General features: G+C 33.1%; 1 protein-coding gene across 1 annotated transcript in view; it reads right to left on the bottom strand.

Moving 5' to 3' along the window:
- Positions 1 to 23,901, bottom strand: part of didum (dilute class unconventional myosin) — a 295,555-nt gene that overhangs the window by 86,574 nt on the left and 185,080 nt on the right. Inside the window, exons 4-10 of the mRNA XM_081735899.1 lie at positions 23,603 to 23,747; positions 19,258 to 19,414; positions 13,469 to 13,694; positions 10,420 to 10,658; positions 8,173 to 8,304; positions 6,382 to 6,597; positions 1,261 to 1,401 (exon numbers count right to left, since the gene is read on the bottom strand). Of these exons, the coding sequence (XP_081592025.1) occupies positions 1,261 to 1,401; positions 6,382 to 6,597; positions 8,173 to 8,304; positions 10,420 to 10,658; positions 13,469 to 13,694; positions 19,258 to 19,414; positions 23,603 to 23,747 (1,256 nt within the window). The remainder of the gene's footprint in view (positions 1 to 1,260; positions 1,402 to 6,381; positions 6,598 to 8,172; positions 8,305 to 10,419; positions 10,659 to 13,468; positions 13,695 to 19,257; positions 19,415 to 23,602; positions 23,748 to 23,901) is intronic.

Genomic DNA, 23,901 nt, shown 5'->3' with positions numbered 1-23,901 from the left:
AATATCATTAATAAGTTGTTAGGTTAAAATAATTAAATAGTAACTATATAAATAAATTTTTAATTTACACTGAGTTATAAATATTAAATTATTAGCCATTGCTGCAGGAACTAACAAAATATACTCGTTGAGGAATTAAAAGGGAGAATTACTCACTTTAGGACTAAAACGAAAATAATCTTCGCTTTTCTATTTTGTATCTCTACTCTAAATTTTCTTCTTAATGTTTACTTATACTAGTTATCCATCGGAACTCTCTGTGCAAGCACCTAAATCTCAAAATCTCAATATCCCTACTCCTACGCCCTACTAGACACCAATAAACATTTTTACACACACATGACTATATCAATTCCTAAGATTGCCATAAAGCGTATAACTCATTAAATCGTTCTTTTATCCAAACACAAATAAAAACAATCAAATCTATTTTTCTCAATTTTTATTCATAACATTTCGAAATACATCGTTTGAACCTTTGTTTCTTCACACGGAAGATATAATAAACTACACGAAGACAGCTGCAGTAATACTTAAATTGTGAGAAAACCTACGAAAATAGTTATCCTGACTAATGCTCGCCCTTCACCCATCCACACACACAGTGCCATTCTCACAGCACATTATAAACTTAAAATTTTCAATCCTAAGCCCAAGCAGAACTCAGGGTAACTGATCACTGCAAACGGATCGAAGCTCGAGTCTAGTTCGACAACACTGCAGAAATTCCATCAGACAATACTATAAAATGTTGTATTCATCTTAGAATATTTAAAAGATATTACACACAGACTTACTCTCACTCTCTCTCTCATATATATATATATATATATTAATTTCAAAACATCACCGACAACGTTTGGGAGGTGATTCCTGACACTAAGATAAGACAAACGGTATAGACCAACCTGGGTGCACAAATGCCTCCTTTCGAAGTTACAGGGTCGGATCAAGACTACTTAGGAACTATCATGTGCTTTATCCAAAAATTCATGTTTCAGAATCCTAAGATACTCACGCAACAATTTTTATAGAGGGAGTTTGGCTACGGGCATATAAATTGAAGTACTCACAAACTACCTCTATAAAAATTGTTGCGGAAGTACCTTAGGATTCTGAAACATGGATATTTCGATGAAAGCGGCTGCAGTAGCTGAAAATTAAATCTCAAAAAATCTGAGAAAGTTGATATGAAAAGATCAGTACTTCATTAACGGTACTTACACTACGCGTTATAAACAAATATGAATAAACATTTACCCTGCATTCTTCGTCAAGCAAATCAAGAATACCCAGTTTGCTTTCTATAAGGTCTATACATGGCTGATTATCATAGAAATCAATGAATTTCCATTCAATTTGTTCCCTTAGGTATTCTTCTTGTTCCAATTTGAAAACGTGCTGAAAAGAAAAAATATTCCATTAGACGGACACGAAACATTTGATAATGTGATGTAAACTACTTTGAATCCTACAGTAACTATGCACATGAATTATTCCTATTTTGAATGGTTAGTTGATTTGGAATTCAGCGTTTCTTTCAACACCGAAACTATGTGAGACGAAGTGCCAGCTAATGTAAGTGTTGCAGCGATGCGCAACGACCAAAGTATTACAAGAAAAAAAATATTGTTAGCAGTAGTAAAGAACAGAAAAATACTTTTTAATACTCCCATATATACTGTAAATAACATATTTTTTACTTCTATAACTGTTCGTTCCGTTAATCCATTTTACAAAGCAAAAAACAATCCGTCACAGAGCCACTAATTTATATTGCGTTGCAGCGAGCATACAACTACCAGATTGCTATAGCGCAGCAATTGGAGCGAATGTTAACTCTCCTATCTCAGAAGTTAAAGGCTCTGGTCATTGCAGTGCTTCTGCAACACGGTACGGTTTTCACTGAACGAGAATGTTTTTCGCACTAAAGATTTCTGAATTTTATTTCACTACCAATTAACAAATGAAATTTATTTTTACGCATTCATGTTATTAAATTACGAGTCTATTCTGAATCAAACCAATATAATAACACACACACACACACACACATATATATATATATATATATATATATATATATATATATATATATATATATATATATATATAAAGGTGCGTTGCAAAATGATACGAACGATACAAGATATCGTCATATTATGTGATCGGAAAGGAAACGCAAAATGGAAGTGAGGGCGAATGACACAATGTCGTATTTATGTTACGCGATAACAGGTATTGTAGAAATAGACGCATATAGACGACGTGGCGAAACGAAAATAAAAAAAAAAAAAAAAAAAAAAAAAACAGCCCAAGAGAAGTGTTGCAAAATGATACGAACGCAGACATGTTTAGCGTAATAACACATAGCTAGGTCGCTTCTACGAACATAGAGGGCGCTGGACAAGAAGGCGACATATATAACAGACGAGTGATAATGATAACAGACGAGTGATATAACAGACGAGGCGTAAGGTAGTGAACTACGTTGAGGACGTCTGGGTGAGGTGGCGAGTAAGAGAAGCATAATGGGCCGTGGCAAAGTATTGTCTGAGTTCATTTGGCAGGGTACATAGGACCACCCCCTTATAATCTGGAAATTACCAAATTTAAAAATTGGGTGTGGTAGCGTAGGACCAGGGTATGTACGTACCTCTAAGTTTTGGGGATCCTCTCATTCCCTTTCATAGGTAAAAAATTGCCAAAAATTTAAATTTCGGAGATTTTTGACAATTTATCCCATTTGATGAGGTCTTATTACCTTATATGATTATATGGGCATGCACAGGGGTCCATTCCCTTTCATAAGACATAGGTACATTGGTGCACCCCTTTGAAAGTTTAGGGGGTGGGCCAAAGTACCCCTGCCAAAATCTACAGCGGGTGGTCCTACGTACCCCTAGGTCATTGACCCTGGGCCAGGGAACATGGGTCCTGAGGCAGGGACCCAGGGGCCAAAAGTGAGACCAAGTGCTGCCCTTACTACTACAACAGTCTATACACATCGGACGTTTCGAGGAGAGGGGGTCCGGACTCTACGGTCAATTCCCTCCATAGCTCTCATTTCTGCTTTATGTTGACGTCAAAAGGCTGTTTATAGTTTGTGATTGATTATTTGACCATGTATTATTACTGTACAATTCCCTTGACGTCTTGCTTCTTCGTTTTCCTCAATTATATGACCATTTTTTACTTAAGCTTATCCGCCCCCCTCTTCTGTCGTTATGTGCTACGCCTCTGCGTTCACTTGTCAGAGTATTGTCGAATGTAATGTCACATTGTAATATATGTTTAACTGTGCTTCTATGCATATTGTCATCGAACTCGTGCCATATTTCGTCTCATTATCCACAACGTGTTTTGTTGGCAGTGCCCCTACTCTTTCCTCCATAAGTACGGAACAGTTGCGATCGAGGGTCTTTCCCGCCTACGGATTTTCGTATTCACTAACAAAATCGATTGACCATAGTCTAATTCCACATTTCGTGTGACATCAGAAAAGGTTTCCTCGCTAGTACCAAGGCTAATATGAAGCAGAATGATTTTGTGGGATCTGAAATAATAATTAAGTTTCCCACCAGAGATCAAATCTGGGACCATACCTACAAAAAAGATATGTATTAGCCATCTGGCGGCAAAGGAACATTAATTTTGATTTCCAGGAGATTACTAATTTTCCTCCCTATTTCATACTTAGTTCCTTAATTATTCTGTGGTGTATAATTCCTTTGGGGTTTTCTATTTCTCTTCCTTCTATGGCGAGCCACTTTTCATATGTATGGATGAACTGTTAACACTATTTTCTTTTTTGTACATAGCCATGGATTTGACTCCCGCTTCGAAATGCACTTCGGGTAAGCTTCTGAACACAACGCTGGTCGTGAGTCAAATGAATATTTCTCCATGAAGAAACAAAACAATTATAAAAATAAAATGAAATGTTAAATAGCTAATTATTCTTCACTTTAAAGTATAATGAAAACAGCTAAAGAAAAATTAAGGAATTATCTTATTTTCGTAATATTTTCTTAACCCACCAGAAAGTTTCAAGTAATTAATAGTAAAAGCTGAGCACAATGGCTCAGTTTGCTTTCAAAATTCCCAGTTGTTTGTCGTGGATCTTCAGAAATAGAGCAACAAGAACGTGAGAAATAGATTTTGTCACTAGTAATTATTATATGAGGAACAAATAACGTACACAGTTTCGTCAAATATTTGGAGGAAGGGGGAGGCGAAAATTGAATGTCGCTAAAGATCATTCGCATCCAACCAGTCCAGTTATCAAGTTTCTCCGCATTATTCTGTAATTCATTAATTCTTCTTGATATTAAGAGCATATATAATAATTTGTTTGACATGTGGACCAAGATGTACACTCATGTCCAAAGTTATTGTCGCATGTCTATAAATAAGTTGTTGTAGGAATATAATTTGATAACGAATTCGCCCGGTATTTCTTATGTATAATCGGCAAAGACCTGTATGTGGCAAATTTCAAGCCAAAAGAGCAGTAAATAAGAACAATAAAACGAAATTCAAACTTTCTTCTTCATTTAGCAACATTTTGTTTTTCTCATTCTAATTTTCGTATTTATAATTCTTTTCCTATGACATTTTCTACAAATATACATTTCCCGATTATACACATAATATCAGTATTAAAAGTACCCTGAGAAATCATTATCAAATTATATTCTTACGTGAAGACATTTATAGATATGCGGCAATCATTTTGGACATGAGTGTACAGTGCACAACAACTGAATTCAACTTACGGAAATTTGGTTTTGTGTCCCTAATATCTATGATAAAGTGAATGAGATTATCAATCATATAAACCTTTAGTTGCTAATGTTCCGAAATTTTGTACACGTAATAGTGTAAATTTGTAACATTTCACTGTTTTAGTCATTTATAAAATTACATAAAAAGGTCAAATTACTTACACCATACACTTAAAAAGTACAAGTAAATTACACTGCTTCTATGATGAGTTAGCTCGAAAGCTCCGCAGGCCCGAAACCAGCCACAGAGATTTGGGAGGGCAAGTTATTAAAAATTCTCTTACAAATATCTAAATTATGTTTTTTGCATTAAGGAATTTTGTATTGAGGTCTGGGGGGGGGGGGGGGCACGACAACTTTAGGAGGAAGGCCCGCTAGTCCCCCTCTACTTGCGGGCCTAGCTCCGTAAAGAGTTTTTAGCACATACCATCTGGCACAATTTGTTAAGGTTAACTCAAACTCGCCTACAATATGCCCTGGGAATCCTAATAAGAATGTTGTATTCCTAGTGTAATTTCGGCAACCAATCCGAATGTGTTTACAATGTGTTTCATATTGTATGAAACTCGTATTATGAGTACATTGTAGACTGAATTTATACTGGTACTCTCAGTAGTGAGTTAGTGTGTGTACTGATCACTAAAATTTTAACAATTTATTGCCGATTTTAGAGTTTTGTGTGGAAAAAGGGCTAAGTTGAATAAAATATAAAAAGACTTTTAAAAACTCGAAGGTCTCCATTACTGATCAGCCGTCAAGACAACAAGATTAGCTGTCAAAATTATACTAAGAATATAAAAATACGTTTAGGATTCCCAGGGCATATTATGAGTGAGCTGATCTCCTTAGGAGTTCCTCATTATACACAGACGATTCCCAACCAACTTTTGACTGATTAAATAAACTGGTGTTGTTACTAACAACTTTAGAAAAATAATATGTGGTTTCTATCATGTCTTGTATGATATTCATGCACTCAAATATCATGTGTTGTATAACACTCAAGCACTCAAATATCATGTGTTGTATGACACTTTAGCACTCAAGTTTAAAAACGCACATGTGACATTTTATGTTGCCAATAGCTGAAGGAATGGGCTGATTTTGTTCTAATTTTTAACTCAGTACTTACCAAATCAAATTAAATTAAATGAAAACTTGAATTTAAGGTCCCATGCTTATGCCCTTTAAGATAAAGGAAATGGATAGTTAATGAAGGAATGAATGTGAAATTAATTTATCTGTGCTCCCCAACGGGAATGGAACCTGAGATCATGTGCATCAAAGGCACATGCGCTAGCCACTAGAGCAGCGTGGAGGACTCTGCTACTTACAAAAACACTCAAATGGTCAGTTCTCTTAAAACTAATGGCCAAGCAAAATTTCATACTGAACATCTCTTTTCAATATTGTTTCACACGTTACGCAATTTCTGTGGATCTGAGATATAATTTAGTGCATAAGGACTTACATCTTCACAAATTATTTATTTCACATGGTTATTGCAATATGAAGTTGATTCTACAATATGATGCTAGTTACGAAATGCAGAAGACAGGATCACTCTTAAGTACGTAAAACACTTTATGCTTACCTGATTAAATTGCTGCTGAAGCTTTTCGTTGGCATAATTTATACAAAACTGTTCAAAACTATTTATTTCAAAGGTTTCGAATCCATATATATCTAGAACACCAATGAATTTTTGAGCTTTCGATGAGCTCTGTAGAGCTTTATTCACAACCGTAACAATCCAATTGAAAAGAGTTGCATATATATGTTTTGCAAGAGCATCTCTTGAGAAAGTGGCCTGAAAGCAATAAAGTAATATGTAAACTGATCTCATCATCACAGGACGTATCAGTAAATTTTAAACTAGAAATATTAGGTTCTAACTTTAATTTATAGCTCTACAGCGAACAAAATTAATACAAAGCAAAATGTCTATACCCTAAATGGAAGTTGAAAAATCAGGCATACATATATTAACAATTTGCATTCAAAATTAATCTGAATTAGCTACAGGTCAGTACTTAAAAACCTTATTTTGGTTGTCTATCAAAAAACAATATTCAAATTTTAAGCAATGTTTGTCATATCAGATTATCTAATATAATTGAAAACCTCTTACTAGAGAATATTACCTTCTCACAAAAGACACGAATAACTAAACTAAAAACTAAATAAGTTCTATGACCTACAGAACCCGAGGGCTCAATGCTGCATTTACGAAAGCTCTTCATTGACTTCTGCCCTTAGCCAACTGGATCTAGTTGCTGCTTTGTATTCCTAATTCTGCGAGATCCATCTTAATATTGTCCTCGCATCTGGGCCTAGGTCTTTCTAATGGTCGTTTTCCATTTCCCATTAGACTTCCAGTTAAAACTTTGAAAGCATTCCTACTTTCTTCCATTCTAGCTACATGACCTGCCCACCTGAGCCTCCTAGACCTGATGACCCTAACAATATTTGGTAAACAAGACACGAATAGTTATCTTAAAGTTCATTTTAAAACATAGTCCTTGTTTCACACATTTGTCTGAATCACATATATATACACACATACTCTCACTGGGAAATGTAAACGTAGGAAGTTGTTAAATACACAACTGAGGTTCATCCTTATGTTTTACTACTTAGTGGAGTGCTATGGGAATGCTATCTGTTGAGTATTAGAAACGTTTCCAGGTTGAGGATATTATACTTTGAAATTAATTATACGTTCAGTAAGATCATAAAACTTTCCAGTTTTTGAATTTCTTAACGTTGGGCTCGTCTGAAAGTTTTTGCGGTGGAACGTTTGTCGGCAAAGAAACGTTGTCTATTCATTAAGCATTCATTAAAGATAATAAATTCCGATATATATAAACTGCTTTTATTAAGTCAAAAATAATGCCGTAAAATCCATTTTATCTGTCAAAGAAAAAATGAAAATACAAAATATATTGGAAGAACGGCCATACATATAGTTTTACAACGGTGTCTTACTACAGCTTTTGGAAGGATGACGAAAGAAGTTTTACAACCAATTCGCGAGCTCCTCGAATTTTTGAGTAGAATATCCACATTCACTAAAATTAGTCATGTCTAGATACAAAGAGGTTCTTGTACAATTGTCACGAGAAGTCGGTACTCACAGAATTCTTTTATCAAAAAACTTCGAAATGAAAACCATTCTTTTGAGTATATGCTCCTGTAATTTGAAGAAGAAAATTTTCTTCAGTTAGAGGTATGTTCTCTATACTGGACTCTGATATACGCAATATAGAAATACTCATCACAATTACTTATAATGTTCTTACATATTGAATATTAATTTTACACTTAACAATATCTTCCACTTAATGATTACACCCTGATTCTTCTCGTATAAACTTTTACTTACTTCAGACACAGTCATTGGTTTTAAAAACACTTCTCTCATGCTCACAATTCGTCTATGACACAGCCAATTGCTCATTTCATGTCGGTCAATTTCTAACAGTTTTGATAACGCCACCAAGTGTTTGTCATTTGGCTAAGAAAAAAAGAAATAAAATAATTAAAAAGCATATCGAATTTCATTTCAGAATTCAAAGTGATGTGCATAAGTCATTACAAGACGAAAAGAACAAGAGTATTCATACTGAAGTAGGCAACACAAGATAATTTTGAACATTTAGAATATCGACAGAAACTCTTACGAGTAATTTTCCACACGTATTAAGTCATCGCCCTAAACATAGACAAGGGTAAACTTAATCAAGGAATGAAATTATTGAGAAGTACAAACAAAAATACCAGTAAACCTAAAATCTTTATTAACATAATTACAAGATTTTGTTACAATACAAACAAAAAACAAATTAATTTCAGTGTAAGTTAAATTTGACTGACCATATATAGTGAAACTTCCTTTAACGAACACTTGTCAATAGCGGACTCCATGATAGGACTTTTCTTGTTCCGGCAAAACTGTATTAATTACTACTATTACTATTATTACTAATTATTATTATTATTATTATTATTATTATTATTATTATTATTATTATTATTATTATTATTATTATTATTATTATTGGAGAGAGCCTTCCATTTTACGGACACAGTCAGATAGGGATACGGACACACTTCTTTTACCCCTAACATTTTAACCTCTTCCTACAGAACAGAAAATATTTTCAGCTAATACATATTTAGCACAAAATATTTTATGCAATTTGAGAATGAATCTTTAGTGTTCAGAGGTTCTAAGCACTTAAAATACTTTGCTATCCCCAAATATACGTAACTCAAAATATAAATAGTAAACTATAAAACAACATTATATTTATCGATATTAAACAAAACTCACAGTAAGATGGAAATAATTTTTACTTTTATATACTTCCACTTTACTTATATTTGACAAATTTTCTCCTATTTTTTTGCAATTGCAAAGTCATTGATAAGATTCTCAATCACTATCATTATTATTATTATTTACTTTCGCCAAGGAGGTTATTCTTTTGACACTTTTCCCTTTCGATTTCGTGACCCTTGGTGGAGGTCCGCACTCTGAGTGCTCTTGTTATTTATTTATTTATTTTTAAATTGAATGTTGGGTGCCCCTTTTGTGAATCCTGGTTCATCTGCAGTCTTGCACCATATGAACCATGGAATATTCGGTTATAGAAAATTTCTGTGGTGCCCCCTTCCCTTGATGCTCTAAGCACGTGCTTATTTTGCTTAATGGTTAATACACCCTTGACCGTGATCAGTTTTGGAATTCAAGATTTCGGTGCAAAATCCTTCTCTACCCTCCATGACGGACCTGAGTGCTGCATTGCATGAAGAATAGTACAGTATTCCTCTGAAAATCATTCATGATTTATTTGCATACTTCCATTCCATGACATATCAGAGCTCTTCTGCAAGCTAACCGTAATCGACAAGGAGTTGTTTTCATCAAGTGTTTCTATTATTTTGATAACCGTACTAATAACGAACTAAATATTATTCATTCGGACAGCTTTGATGTAAGATTATTAAGTAGTTTTAATAAAGAATAAATACACAAGAGGGAACTTCTTTTAAACAAAAGCGAACAGTTAAAAATATGGAATTTACACATCTATTTTATAGTGATATACCTAAATATAATAGGAAGTTTTCATTGCAGTCATAGAAAATAATTTGAAATTCGAGTTCGTGACCTAGACCTTCAAAGTATTCTGCTATTAATAACTTTTTAACATTCATTCTTCAATTTATTGTATCCTTTATCCCACCCGTTTCTCTCTGGTGATGATTAAAATAGCCAGTAATAAATTATAGAAATATATTTTTTAATATTTATTGAACATTCTACAATTTATGTGGGAATTAAAAATTTACAGAAGAAAATATTATTCGTGTACCGGTAAGTCTTAATTCAATATTTCATAATCACTTTATACTTCACTTAATCATTAAACAATTCATACTGTTCACACACCCAGGATGTCTTTCTAGTGGCACTTTATTGTACTTTTAATATTTCTTTCCTTATTTACGTTAAGTGCTTTATATATATATATATATATATATATATATATATATATTTCTGCTATTAGTATATTTGTTATACCATACAAATACTATACTGTAATTTTCGGATCTCCCAACTTACCGGAATAACACTGCTTTCTCCTTCAGCATTACTGTCATTTTCATCAATCCCCTCAAGTATATCTACATTTCCTAGATGAAGAATGGCGGCTAGAATTCGAAACACGTTCATTTGTTCCTTTTGTGAAAATCCTAATAACGTCAGGGCATTTCTCGTATCCTCAAACTGCTGTTGATCATCTACGCCATCTATAATAGGGTTCTCGCCTTGATTTGTGTAGTGGAATTCCTCCTGTGAGCCTACAAATTTGAAATTAAATACAATAGAGAGATCGAGTTATAGGTATATAACTATTTAGTTTTTGTCTATATTATATACATATATATATGTAGCATGAAAACTTGCCCGACTTACTCTTCTGGATCCTGTAATCACTATATTGTCCTGAATATAGTACAACCTCGAATATAGTACGAACCTTAAATTTTTGGATGACTTTGGTGGAAAAATAAACTATAACATAATAATAATAATAATAATAATAATAATAATAATAATAATAATAATAATAATAATAATAATAATAATAATAATAATAATAATAATAATAATAACCTAACCACACAATTTGAAAAAAAAAATGAAATCTTTGAGTTTTACGTCCCACGGTTATGCCGGTTAGGCTAAAGGAGACGGTGATTATGAGAGATGAGTGAAATGGTGGAATGAAGAAAGTGGGAGGAAACGGGAGAACCCCGAGAAAACCCACGAGCACGGTGTTTGTCCACCACAAAGTTCACTTGGCGGAGGCTGGGATCGAACCCGGGACCCCAAGCACCAGAGGTGAACGCTCTACCACTGAGCCACCGCGCCCCCACCACACAATTTGAAAGTACAGCATTACATGATGGAAAATTTACCAATTTAAAGCTATTTTTATGATTTAAATTTCAGTCTTCAATGAATCTTTTTTTCCTGGTCATTACACTCCGTATTCACTGCTCGGATGATATATTCAGGTTGATTTGAATATTCCGTGGAAGCGTAGCAAACACATATTAACAGCAAATTTTAAGTGTCAATCAAATCGAACCATAATATTAATGCATTACAATTATCTATTTCTTATATACATCGGACCTTGAAGAGTCACGTAATGGCACAGCACGATTGTGGAAGGATAATTCAGATGGTATGAAATAAACTTTCGTTTTCAAGTGTAAAGGACTAGGTTGGGAATATAATACAATATTTCTAACAAAACAAACAAATATACACACTAAAAATAACCGTATTCGGGCTAATACGAAAAAGAAATAGAGAAGTAAGGCTACAAGAAGATTAAATGAAGTAGAAAAAAAAATAGGTTTACCTGTTGCCAAGAATGGTGATTTGGACGTGGAAATAGAACGTAGAATGAAAGATGGCGAATTTGGAAGAAAGTACGTGGTCGCAAAATCACGGTAAAGAATAAAGGGATGGTTTACAAAACGATAGTTAGATCAGCAATGATATACGGATAAAAAATATGGCCAATAAAGAAAGCACAGAAAAAAAAAGACTGAATGTTACTGAAATGAGAACGTTGAGCTGAATATGTGAGATAAAAAGAGAGGGAGTACGTGAGGAATGAGAGAGTGCGGGAAACAAGAAAGGTTATAGAGATATCTAACATCCTCGAGAAATGTTTGCAGTGGCATGCCCATCTAATCATAAGAAGAAATGATTATGTGGTAAGAAGGGTGATGGCAATGGAAGTGGATAGAAAGAGACGTAGAGAGAGAGAGAGAGAAGGGGGGGGGATTGATGGATACGATTAGGAATATCTTCAGAGAAAAAAAAAAGTCTAACAAGGAAAAAATTCCGGTACACGGCTTTATGCACGACACTCGTTAGAAACTTTCATCCCACATAAATGGTAAAAAACAGAGAAAGAAGATTAGGACCAATACGGTAATTTGTATTTCTCTTGAATTCTCCATCAGTTTACTATGTCACATCCTTAACTTTCCACTTACACGTAAATATGGTTGATGCGGCACGTTCGGCAAATTCGAATCTAGCTACCAAGTTGATGATACAGCGAAACGAGTTTAGCATTGCTCCCCGCGTACTAAATCAATATATTGGATTACTCTATACCAATTCATTTTTGCTTCAAACAAATTTCTCACATTTATGGATCACTTCCTATTTTTATTGCCAATATAAACGGTGATACTTGTAACACACCACCTTGATTATTGTCTACCCAATAGCTATTGTTACCATCAATTAGCAGATTCAATCAGCGCAACTTCCTTGTTATTGTACAGAAGATTCTGAAACAATAACTTATTAATAATCTATATTACTCATTTAAAGAAAAGCAGTTAAAAACTCGTAGTACAATTCTTTTACATATAATGAAATACTCATCCTACTCATTCTAGTGATGATTTCTCAGAACTACGATGTGTAGCACGTACTATACATCACTTTTTATACTTCTATTTCAAGACAATTTACTAAAATTAAATTAAAGGTTAACATTATGCGATTTGAATAGTATTTACACATTGTGACATTTATATATTGTGTGTTCTGAGCTCCCTTGGCTATTCGGTTAGTGTACAAGAGGAACGGGTGATCAAGATTCAATTTCCGGTGGAAGCTCTTGTCATTTGGATCCCATGTTAAGTTGTAGGTCCACGTCTCATGTAACTTTTCGGTGCTAAGAAGTATATTAAAACTCAAAACCAATCAACTGTACACTGTGTGACTCAAACAACATAGTAGTAGTTCGAATTGATATTGCTACTTCAACACAGCCAAACAATTAATATCATCAATATGTATTGTGAAATAGTATATTACGTAAATATTGATAGGTTTAAATTGGTGTTTTTAATGTATTTAAATATATTAACATATTTGAAAATATATGATTGAACAAGTATAAAGTAAAATGAACAAGGGTACATTAGCAATGACGATCTTCATACCACGTGAAACTGTAAGAACTGATGTATCAGATCACTCACATTTTCGTTTTTAAATAAATAAATAAATAGTAGATAAATGCACGAGTAATATACAGTAATATACAAATAGACACATAAATACTTACAAAGCTGAAGCTCCTTCAATTCTGGAAGGTGCCTTGATGAACACAATTGGTAGAAAATATGGTAATTTCTTTCCTCTGGTGCTTGGAAGACAACACGAGATTTTTCTAACAAGTATGTTCTCATGCTGGCACCTATTATGTGATAATGCTTATTAAAGTCTATTTCAATGAATTTTCCAAATCTTGAACTATTGTCGTTTCGAGTTGTTTTCGCATTGCCTATTGCCTATAAAGAAAGATTATATATAAAACTTAATTCATAAACACTAATTTATTTGTTTAGGAAATTGTAAGAACGTTCTTATGAATTGGACGAATGGCACTATGATCTTTATGTCTATTGGTAACCATTTATGTAATTGGATGTAGTATTTATCTAAACACTTTTTTGAAACAATTAAAAAAAAAAGTTAAATTTTCAATTTCTTGTAATTATATTGATACTTGTTCAAAATAAGTCATATGATGACTGTAGTATTCGATACTAAGACACTTTGGATGTGTAACACCTCGTCTGTCTCACTTGCGTTATTACTGCCGTAGAACCCTCCAAAGTTGGTTTGGTGGTTGTGCGATATTTGTGATACTGTAGCATCCTTAATTTGCAACATTACATAGTAATTCTGGTAATATAGGTTTTAGTTTTACATGCAGAATTGAAGTATAAAATAACCTGATGCAATGCCATTTGAAAAAAATATAACTATGTTGAGTTGAGAATATTGTTAGCCTAGTGGTATCAGAAAGTTATGTTCCCCTGCTGATATTTGCATGGTATGAAATTTTAGCGTTATGTACTTATTATTTTACAAGTTACGAGAGCGTATAAAGATAAATGCTCTATAGTATATATTTTTGTAAATTTGAGTGTGGTTCTGCTTGTCCCCTTTTCTGAGTTAAAAAAAAAAAAAAAGCCAAAATATTCGTATTACCATGTGCTTACCACGTGATCGGTTATTGACCTAATTTATCTTCTTTAACATGTGATGTGGTTCTATGCTTGAGTACAGGGGACTACTTTTTTTCATAGAATATGAGTACATTGCTATTCCCTTCTCAAAATTTGGAACATATGTGTTGGCCCATCCCTTAAATTTCGGAATTGTCAAAAAATGATAAATACTCTCTAGAACTCGAATATATATATATATATATATATATATATATATATATATATATATATATATATATATATATATATATATATATATATATATATATATATATATATATAAAACTCTGCATATTTGGGTGGTTCACCTTATATCACCCTAACATAAAAATGCCAAAAACTATACGTACGTAACACTTTCTATTTTGGCACGAAATTTGAATTAGTATGAAGAGAGATTTTGTTCTAAAGTTCTTAGTGTTCTAAAGTTCACTAAGATGAGGACTTATTGCAAGATAGATCATATGGATGAATACATTGTTTTTTCTCTTTAATACATGAGCACAATGATACACCGCTTTAAATTTTGGGGAGGAGCCCCCTTAAATTTTAGAAATTGTCAAAAACTAAAAATTGGTAAAGGGTCTATTAAAACTAAGGTATATTTCTGTAAATTTCGATGCTTCATTTTGTTCCCTTCTACGGTTAGAAAATTGCCAGAAAAATTCAAATTTAGAAGCTTTGTGATGTAATTTATCCTGTAAGATGTGGTTTTATTGCAGCATGTCGTTATATAGATGGATACAGAGGATCATTTTGGTTCATTGGACATGAGAACCTTGAGATATTCTTAAATTTTGAGATGGGTACATTGGCCCACCCCTCAAATTTAGAATTGTCAAAAAAATAAAAATTGGTAATTGTTCTTTAGGATTTGGGTACTTTTGTAAATCTAAATAGTTTACGTTGATCCTTACACGTTTAAAATATTGCCAAAATTTAAATTTGGGGAATTTTGACAGTCCCCAAATTTAAAGATAAGAGACTATTATATTATATAAGCATATGGATGACTATAAGACATAATCTACAGTCATTGGTGAAAAGTTACCTTTGGTGAAATCTAATCGATTGATTCCTATAACTACAAATTTTGGACTCGAAACCTGATACGTAGTTATTGTAACCTATTGATATGCATTAAGAATTTCACAATGAATATTACGATTGTAGTTACAAGTACAATGTCATTGGTGTAAAAATTTAGGACTTGGAACTTGATATGTAATTATTAAAATCGATTGATATGCATCAACAAATTTCACTTTTTGAACTTTAGTTGCAACTTATAGTCTTAGGTCATTAATAGGGAATTATTGTTGATGCAATCTGTTGGACGATCACTTTCAAATCTAACTTTTTTTCAAACATTTTTGGAAAGCTTTGTTTAAATTTTTTACTTAGAAAATTTTTTTGATCACTGATTTTTTCAAAATTTCAGTTTGAAAATCTTTGAACCCCAACATTGTAGTTACAACTCATAGTCTAAGGTCATAAGTGGAAAGTTATTCTTAATGCAATCTGATTGGTTGATCACTTTCAAATCTTTGTTTATTTTTTAAAAGGTTTCAAATATTTTGCTTAAAATTTTTTTGACCACTGTTACAGATTTTGAATCTTAAGATTGTAGCCACAACTCAGTATCAGATCACTGGTGGAAAAATTTAGAATTTGAAATTAGATATGTAATTATTAAAACCGATTAATATTTAACAATAACAATTTCACACTTTGAACTTTAGTCGAAACTCACCGTCTAAGCTCATTAGTGGAAAGCTATCTTTCGTGCAATTTGATTGGCTGTGCATTTTCAAAAACTTTTGAATTCTTTTATTTATTTAATTTTTTGATCAGTTTTAAAATCTCTTTTGAACATGGTTTTTTCAAAGTTTTCAATTTTCAATATTTTGCACTCGTTAGAAGGTTCTGAAAATTTTATTTTTTAGTTTAAAATTTTATTGCACTCAATTAAAAATATTTGAAAAAATATTAATTACTTTCAAATTTTAATTTAAAATTTTAAAAAGTTTTTGAAAACATTAAAATTTTTGAGCACTGTTTTTAAATTTTCTTTCACGATTTTTGTTTAAAATTTTTCAAGTTTGGAAATGTTTGCACTCAGTCAAAAGTTTAAAAAAATGATGAAATGTTTTTGTTTGAAAATTATTTGCATTTGTTGAATTTTTTAAAGTTTAATTTCGAAACTTTAGTTTCAAAATTTTGTTTAAATTTGTTCACTACTGAAAATTTGAAGTTCAAAGAAAAAATTACAAGCCGAAGAAAAGAACTCTTCTAAAAAATCAGAACTGCTTGGAACAAAAGATCTGGCAACACTGTACACAAGAATTGCATCATTATTATGCAATCATACATATCAGAACAAGTTCATACAACGTCAGATGAATTTTATTTTTTGACAATTCCCAAATTTAAGGGTGGTATGAAAGGGAAAAAGATAAACCAACCACACTTACAAAAAGGTACATACCCCGGTCCTGTATTACCAAATGTTTAGTTTTGATCATTTCCAAAATTTAAGGGAGGTGGTCCTATGCACCTTCTCAAAATTTATAGATGGGTCACGGTATCCATGTCAAAATTTAGGGGGATTGTCTTGTTTCCCTAAGTCATTGCTTCGGGTCAGGAAAGACGGAAAGGGTCCTGAGGGAGGGGCCACCTAAAATTTCTACTGATCCAATCGCACCAACGTCGACCCATACTACTCACATGCAAGAAAGGTTCACAATCGGCGAAAACTGTACGAAACATACTTCACAGCGGTCAAGTAGAAACGGGTGTATAGCCCGGATGATGAGTGGCTATCTAGACGAGCCAAATAAAGTTCGATGCATTTTCTACCGTCAACCAGACCATCATAAAAACCGTTCTGAGTGTGTTCTAGTGCAAGGAAAGTTTTCCAATGGATTTCTAGTGGTGGCAAGATATTGTAGTCGCGGAATGGTGCTACTCTTCGAGGTGCCTTCCAGCATCAAAATCAACAATATTCACTTGCAGGGAAACTTTATGAACTCTCTGTATGACAAACACATTCCCCACTTGTACGGCGAGGAGATCACATATGTTCATATCTACCTGAACAAGATCTCCATTCATACTACTTGATCATCACAGGAGTTCTACGCAAGGAAGGCAGAATAGATAGGAATTTCAGTTATCCCATTTTCGTCCATCCCTGTAAAATCCAGTTATGCCTTACCACGGATTACTGAGAGATTGGACTCTTCGAACAGGCTTAACGCCGTCCCCATAACTTGCAAGATCCTTGGAAAGTTGCTAAAGCAGTACGGCGAGACATTGCCTTTTATTCTGACCAGGAGCTGCCTCCAAAGAAAACTACGATGTCGGGCGATCGTTTGGGCCCGTGGTCATCATATCAGACACAATTGGTAGTGGAGAAAGGCGATTTACTACCCAGGTAAGTGGTTCAAAATTTACTATTAACGTGGGATCCGAAGCAGATGAGCTTCCGCTGGGAATCGAAGGCGTACGCTAACCATATAAGAAACATTGTCAAAAGAAAGACTTTCGACCACAAAAAGTGAATGCAAAATCTAGATTCTTTTTCCTTAAAAATGTAACCGCGTGTAAGTGAAATAAAAATGAAATGAAATGAAATCTTTGAGTTTTACGTCCCACGGTTATGCCGGTTAGGCTAAAGGAGACGGTGATGATGAGTAATGAATGAAATGGTGGAATGAAGAAAGTGGGAGGAAACGGGAGAGCCCCGAGAAAACCCACGCACACGGTGTTTGTCCACCACAAAGTTCACTTGGCGGGGACTGGGATCGAACCCGGGACCCCTAGCACCAGAGGTGAACGCTCTACCACTGAGCCACCGCGGCCCCCGTGAAATAAAAAGTATAGAAGGGATTCTTTAGCCTCGAAACTATCGAATACTTTCAGTCTGTACCCCTTCCTCTATGAACACCAAGATCAAAAAACATAGATGGCAGTGCCGTGAGGAAGACGCATTTAAAGGAACTGCGTCTATAGAAGTTCTCCCTAATTCACAGTCAGAAGACATGGGCATTTAAAGGTACGCTCCGCATTAAAGGGGTTCAGATCCTTGTGAATTGTTATATGCACATAATGTATTATTATGATTACGTAATTGAAAGAATTACTTGAAATTTATTTTTATCACAGACTGGTATACATTTGTTCGTGATGACTCACCAAATCTAAGCTATACTGTCACGAATGCGAAGAAAGGTGATTCCATTATTTAACGTGTACGTAACTGTTGAATGATAAAGCAGTAATAAGGATGTCAACAATTAGTTTTTCAATGTGAGACAAACAAGAAAATAATATCTTGTTAGTTTTAAGGGAAATATATTTGAATACATACAAGTGGTTCAGATTCGAGTTTTACACATAAATATCAACTATTCAATTTTGTTTTGCTTTCCAGGTTATTTTATTACAGTGTAGGTTAATGTACTTTTCTATAGTACAGTGCGTTGTGTAAAAATATTTATGTATATCAATGAATTTCTTGCATTGTGAAATGATGATACATTAGTAGTATCTGAGTTCACTTTAATGTATTCACGCAGTATTAAATACGATTCTTATCTTTTGCGATATTAAATTACATTTTTTCGTATATTTTTTTAAGCAATTCAATCCTTCTATTTGGCTATTTGTAGAGTACAATTAGAAGTAATTAATTATGTGACAACATTAAGTCACTGCATTTATACATTCAAATCATTTTGGTTTTCCAAGATAATCATTTATACCTTACTTATGCGTTATTTCCACAGTAAGGTATATTTGTATTTAAATAAATTAACTTTAGAATATCACTGACCTCCATAATGGGACTTGAAGCTAAGACCTTCTTCTCGATTTGAGTTTCCGTTGACGATCCACCAACTGTTGCGAAGTAGCGCATTGCATACTTCGCAGAGACGGTTTTCCCTGCTCCCGACTCACCAGAAACGATAATTGACTGATCTTGGTTCTCCCTGAAAAGTACAGTATCTTTATAAATACAGCGAGTAAATATTAACTGTATATATATATATATATATATATATATATATATATATATGGAATGGTTGTTTTTCTTAAAAGAGTATCTACAATGGAAAAAATTTGCTTATTTAAGATAACTAATGCATGATTAGAGTGGTACCGTAAGCTGCAAGTTTGTTTAATTGAACACATCAATAGCAACTTGTAAACATCAAAAGGAAGTTCGAAAAACTTGATTCTGACCGTTGCTACAAATTCATTGTTTAATGAGGCTGGACGATCTTAGAAGCAAGCAAGAAAGAAAGAAAGAAAGAAAGAAAGCAAGAAAGAAAAAAAAGAGAGACAGCGAACTACATGGAATCTTAATTTCAACAAAAGCAAAATACATAATGTTTAGAAAACCGAAATACTTTCTTTTGTTTCAATAAGCTTATACATGGAATTTTTGTAACAGGCAAAAAAAATTTACTGATTTAAAATAACCAGTATTTCAACCTTCAATATTACTCTATCTACGGCCGTGAGTAGACCGCTTTTAATATAAAAGTAGCAAATTATTTTACTTCTGAATACACTTTCATAAAACGAACCGAACGGATGACTTGGTTTCCAAAATCTTAGCGTTTTCTCTTCTTTCAGATACACAAAGTATTTTGATACCAAGTTTTGCAATCAAGGCTTAGAATGAAGAAAATTACTTGTCACCACATCAGTGTTCACATAATTATGAAAATTTCATTAAAATTTTGAAATGATACAACTTGCTTTGTAATCGACTTCTTTACTTCATAATTCCTCGCTAAAAAGGACCTCGAAAACTCACAACAAATACAAACTGCTGCTTTGTAATAGACCATTATTTCACACTTCTTGGCTCAAAATGACCTCGAAAACGTTATTCACTGTATTTGATTGCGTATTAGAAAGTTAGAAAGAAAGCTGGTATAACTACGGTTCATTCCAGATAAGTTGATAAATCAAAACATTTTGTCTCCCCAACACGTTTATCCATATGGTCTGATAAACGTGAATTTTGTTGTTTCTCTTTCCACTGTCAACCTTTGCATGTATACAAATATAACTAAAAAGAATCTGAACTTTTATCATAGCTCTGCATTAAAAAAGATTTCATTAAATATATTTTTGGTAGTGAGCTAAGTAAATCATATAGTATAATAGTAAATTTAAATGAACAATTATCGTTTTCTTGATAGTCGAGGTTGTGAAATGCTGGAATTGCAAGCGATGACTGAGCTGGGAAGGAAATGGGTACCTACTAGATTCATGCAATAATTTCATATTAATATGCAATCCAGGAGGAAATACAATCTCTGCATGGGAATAGTGGGTGCGCACCCAGATTTTCTGGGGGAAAAGGGAGTCCAATATTACAACACACTATGTACACTCATGTCCAAAATTATTGTCGCATGTCTATAAATATGTTGTTGTAGGAATATAATTTGATAACGAATTCGTCTGGTATTTCTTATGATGTTAGTACGTGTATAATCGGCAAAGACATGTATGCGGCAATTTTCATGTCAAAAGAGCAGTAAATAAGAACAATAAAACGAAAATAAACCTTTCTTGACCATTTAGCAACATTTTGTTTTACTTATTCTAATTTTCGTCTTTATAATTCTTTTCCTATGAAATTTACCACAAACATAAATTTCCCGATTATACACATAGTATCAGTATTAAAAGTACCCTGCAAAAACATTATCAAATTATATTCTTACACGAAGACAGTTACAGATATGCGACAATTATTTTGGACGTGAGTGTACATATCGTATGGAATCGATATTACTCTACACCCAAAAAGACGATAAGTAATTGATAAGTACTGCCACCTATATTCTCAGGAAATATGATAAAATTAGGTTGTTTTTATACGAAACGAAAGAGTATGAGGAGGAGTTAAGATGAAATCTTTAGGCTACATAAACCATTTCTCTGCTAGATAAGTATAGAAAAAAGTGTACAAATGTACGTCAAGTTACGAAGTTTTTTTTGCGGGGGGGGGGGGGGTTCTGATCAGGTGGATACTCTGCGTGGATGTACCCCTGCAGAGAGCGTTAACATGATAAACGCGGAATACGAAATAAGAAAAACAACACGTGTCTCGCCCTCTTATATAGATGTTACAATAAAAAGAAAAAGAAAGAAAAATAGTACAATTTCAACACGATTGATTTGTTTTAGTTCCTTCCGACACTTAAATGAAAGAATCATGAAAACCCTTATAACGAATGAATTCTTATTTCTAGAAGTTCAATTTAAATCATACGATAAAATCAAACATTCCGTCATATAAATTCTTTTAAAGACAAAAATTAACAATGGTAATTGTTGGTAGCGGATTTCTTTTAACAGCAATGCCTTCTCAACATCAGATGCACGTGAATCGGGGTAAATTTGAGATCTTAAACAACACTATTTATTATTATTATTATTATTATTATTATTATTATTATTATTATGATTATTATTATTATTATTTCTCCATGTCAAGACTACAGACTTGCTTTCCCTTTCAGCACTAGTAAAGAGGTGGGGAGAAGGGGAGTTTGTTTTAACTGTCTATGAGCTAATGTGGAATTGATTATAAATACCACTTTGAATACTAGTAAGCTTAGTTTTATTTGTTCTAACATACAGCAAATTGTAACTGTGAACAGTATTACGTCATGAATTGTGAAGTTTCTTAAAAGGCAAACATATCATTATTCATTCTATTACGGGAACGGAAAGAAAGTGAAAATAAGTATCAAATCACTGGCCTTTTCTATATTTATTTCAACTTAAGTACCAGCATGTCATGAATCGAAGTTCCAAACGATACAATATACAACATATCTAGTAATAAAGTCTTCCTGCACTGTAAATACGGACAAAAAAAAATTATAGGACTCGTACAAAAGGAACTAAACGCTCAAGACTACGGCAAAACCTGATCTACACAAAAAAATTATCGTAGAGTGTCTAGAAAGCGTTAAAAAGACTGACTCATACTTTTCACAATAAGAAACTCTCACGAACTGAATTTACTTATTCTAGTACGTTACTCCCAATACATTCAAAACAGCAAAAAATTAAAATGTCTAGTAGATGAAATTGCTTTTTTTCCTCCCCAGTCAATTTTTCAAACCTCTAATTAATGGACTCTCAAAATTCAACGCTCTATGTACACCATATATATCGAAAAAAATTAAGTTTGATCAGAAAATATACGTACAAATTGATAATAAAACTAACATTATTCGGTGTCCAGTAAGACTTGAGATGCTCTCAAATTCTTTTACCAATTCATACAATTCAATGTGAAAGAAGTTCTCTATCAACTTTTAACCAAACGATGCTTCTCGGATTATATGACTCTTATACACTCACTACGTGAGGTATCTTAAAAGAACTGTAAATCTTGCTGTCAGAGAACCTTCATTCGTACATATGTTGTGATTCATATACTTGTAAGAAGGAGTCTTTTGGGACCCCAGAGGTGTTTATCATGATATATCTTTTAAACAAGTGAGGTTACAATTCAGTCTTTTCTTGCATTCTATCGCGAATGTATGCTAAAAATGAATACTAAAAATTTAGTTCTTTGTTTGATGGTTTTGCACATAGAATATAATTTAAATGGGGTTCTAGAAGACCCCATGGTAATTCCTGTGAAACAATGTTCTTGGTAGTACACAATGATTAAAATGGTAGCCTCTGTTTACTCCATTACTACATGAGCGCAAAGATCTCAAAGAGAAGTGAAACTGTTTTTCTGTATGATATTGTAGAGTATTCCACGAAATCGAAAATAGTCATACATGTGTCGAGTATTCCTTTTCCGGTCGGGGTTACTCGTCAACACTGTAAACTCCTCATGTAAAATTTAAAAATATGTAACATTTCGTATAGATGCCATACTAAATAATGCTAAGTTAACTCCAACATGTATAAACAGTTTTGACTGAGTAACAGATAACATATTTTGAAGCACTTTTCTACCTATCCTTTCTTATTTGCTTTATTACAACCCATCTAAGAATGAGAATACAGGGTTTGAAAATTTTCTTATTTAAGTTTAACTTTAAAAATATTATATATATATATATATATATATATATATATATATATATATATATATATATATATATATACTTTACACGTTTTACCTTTCCAATTTGGTGTAGGCCTCCTCCGCAACCGCAAATATATGAGGATCGAGATCTCCCATAGCTTGCCCTCTGTACGCCCACACAGTATCACTTCCATAAATTGGGAGTTCTTCATATGGGTTAATTGCAACCAACACAATACCTGCAAAATCGAAACGCTGTTATATCAGAACTTTACAACTCCGATATCAAAAATAATGTTAATTATTCCCAATATATACATGAATGTACTTCTGTCAATAACTATGTAGCAGTTTTTGATACCACACAGAGAATTACACATACTATTCAACAAA

The sequence above is a fragment of the Thermobia domestica genome, chromosome 13 (assembly GCF_964235325.1).
Source record: "Thermobia domestica chromosome 13, izTheDome1.hap1.1, whole genome shotgun sequence".
Lineage (NCBI taxonomy): Eukaryota > Metazoa > Arthropoda > Insecta > Zygentoma > Lepismatidae > Thermobia > Thermobia domestica.
The sequence above is the reverse complement of the archived record's forward strand: the minus strand, read 5'-3'. Positions and strand labels throughout refer to the sequence as shown.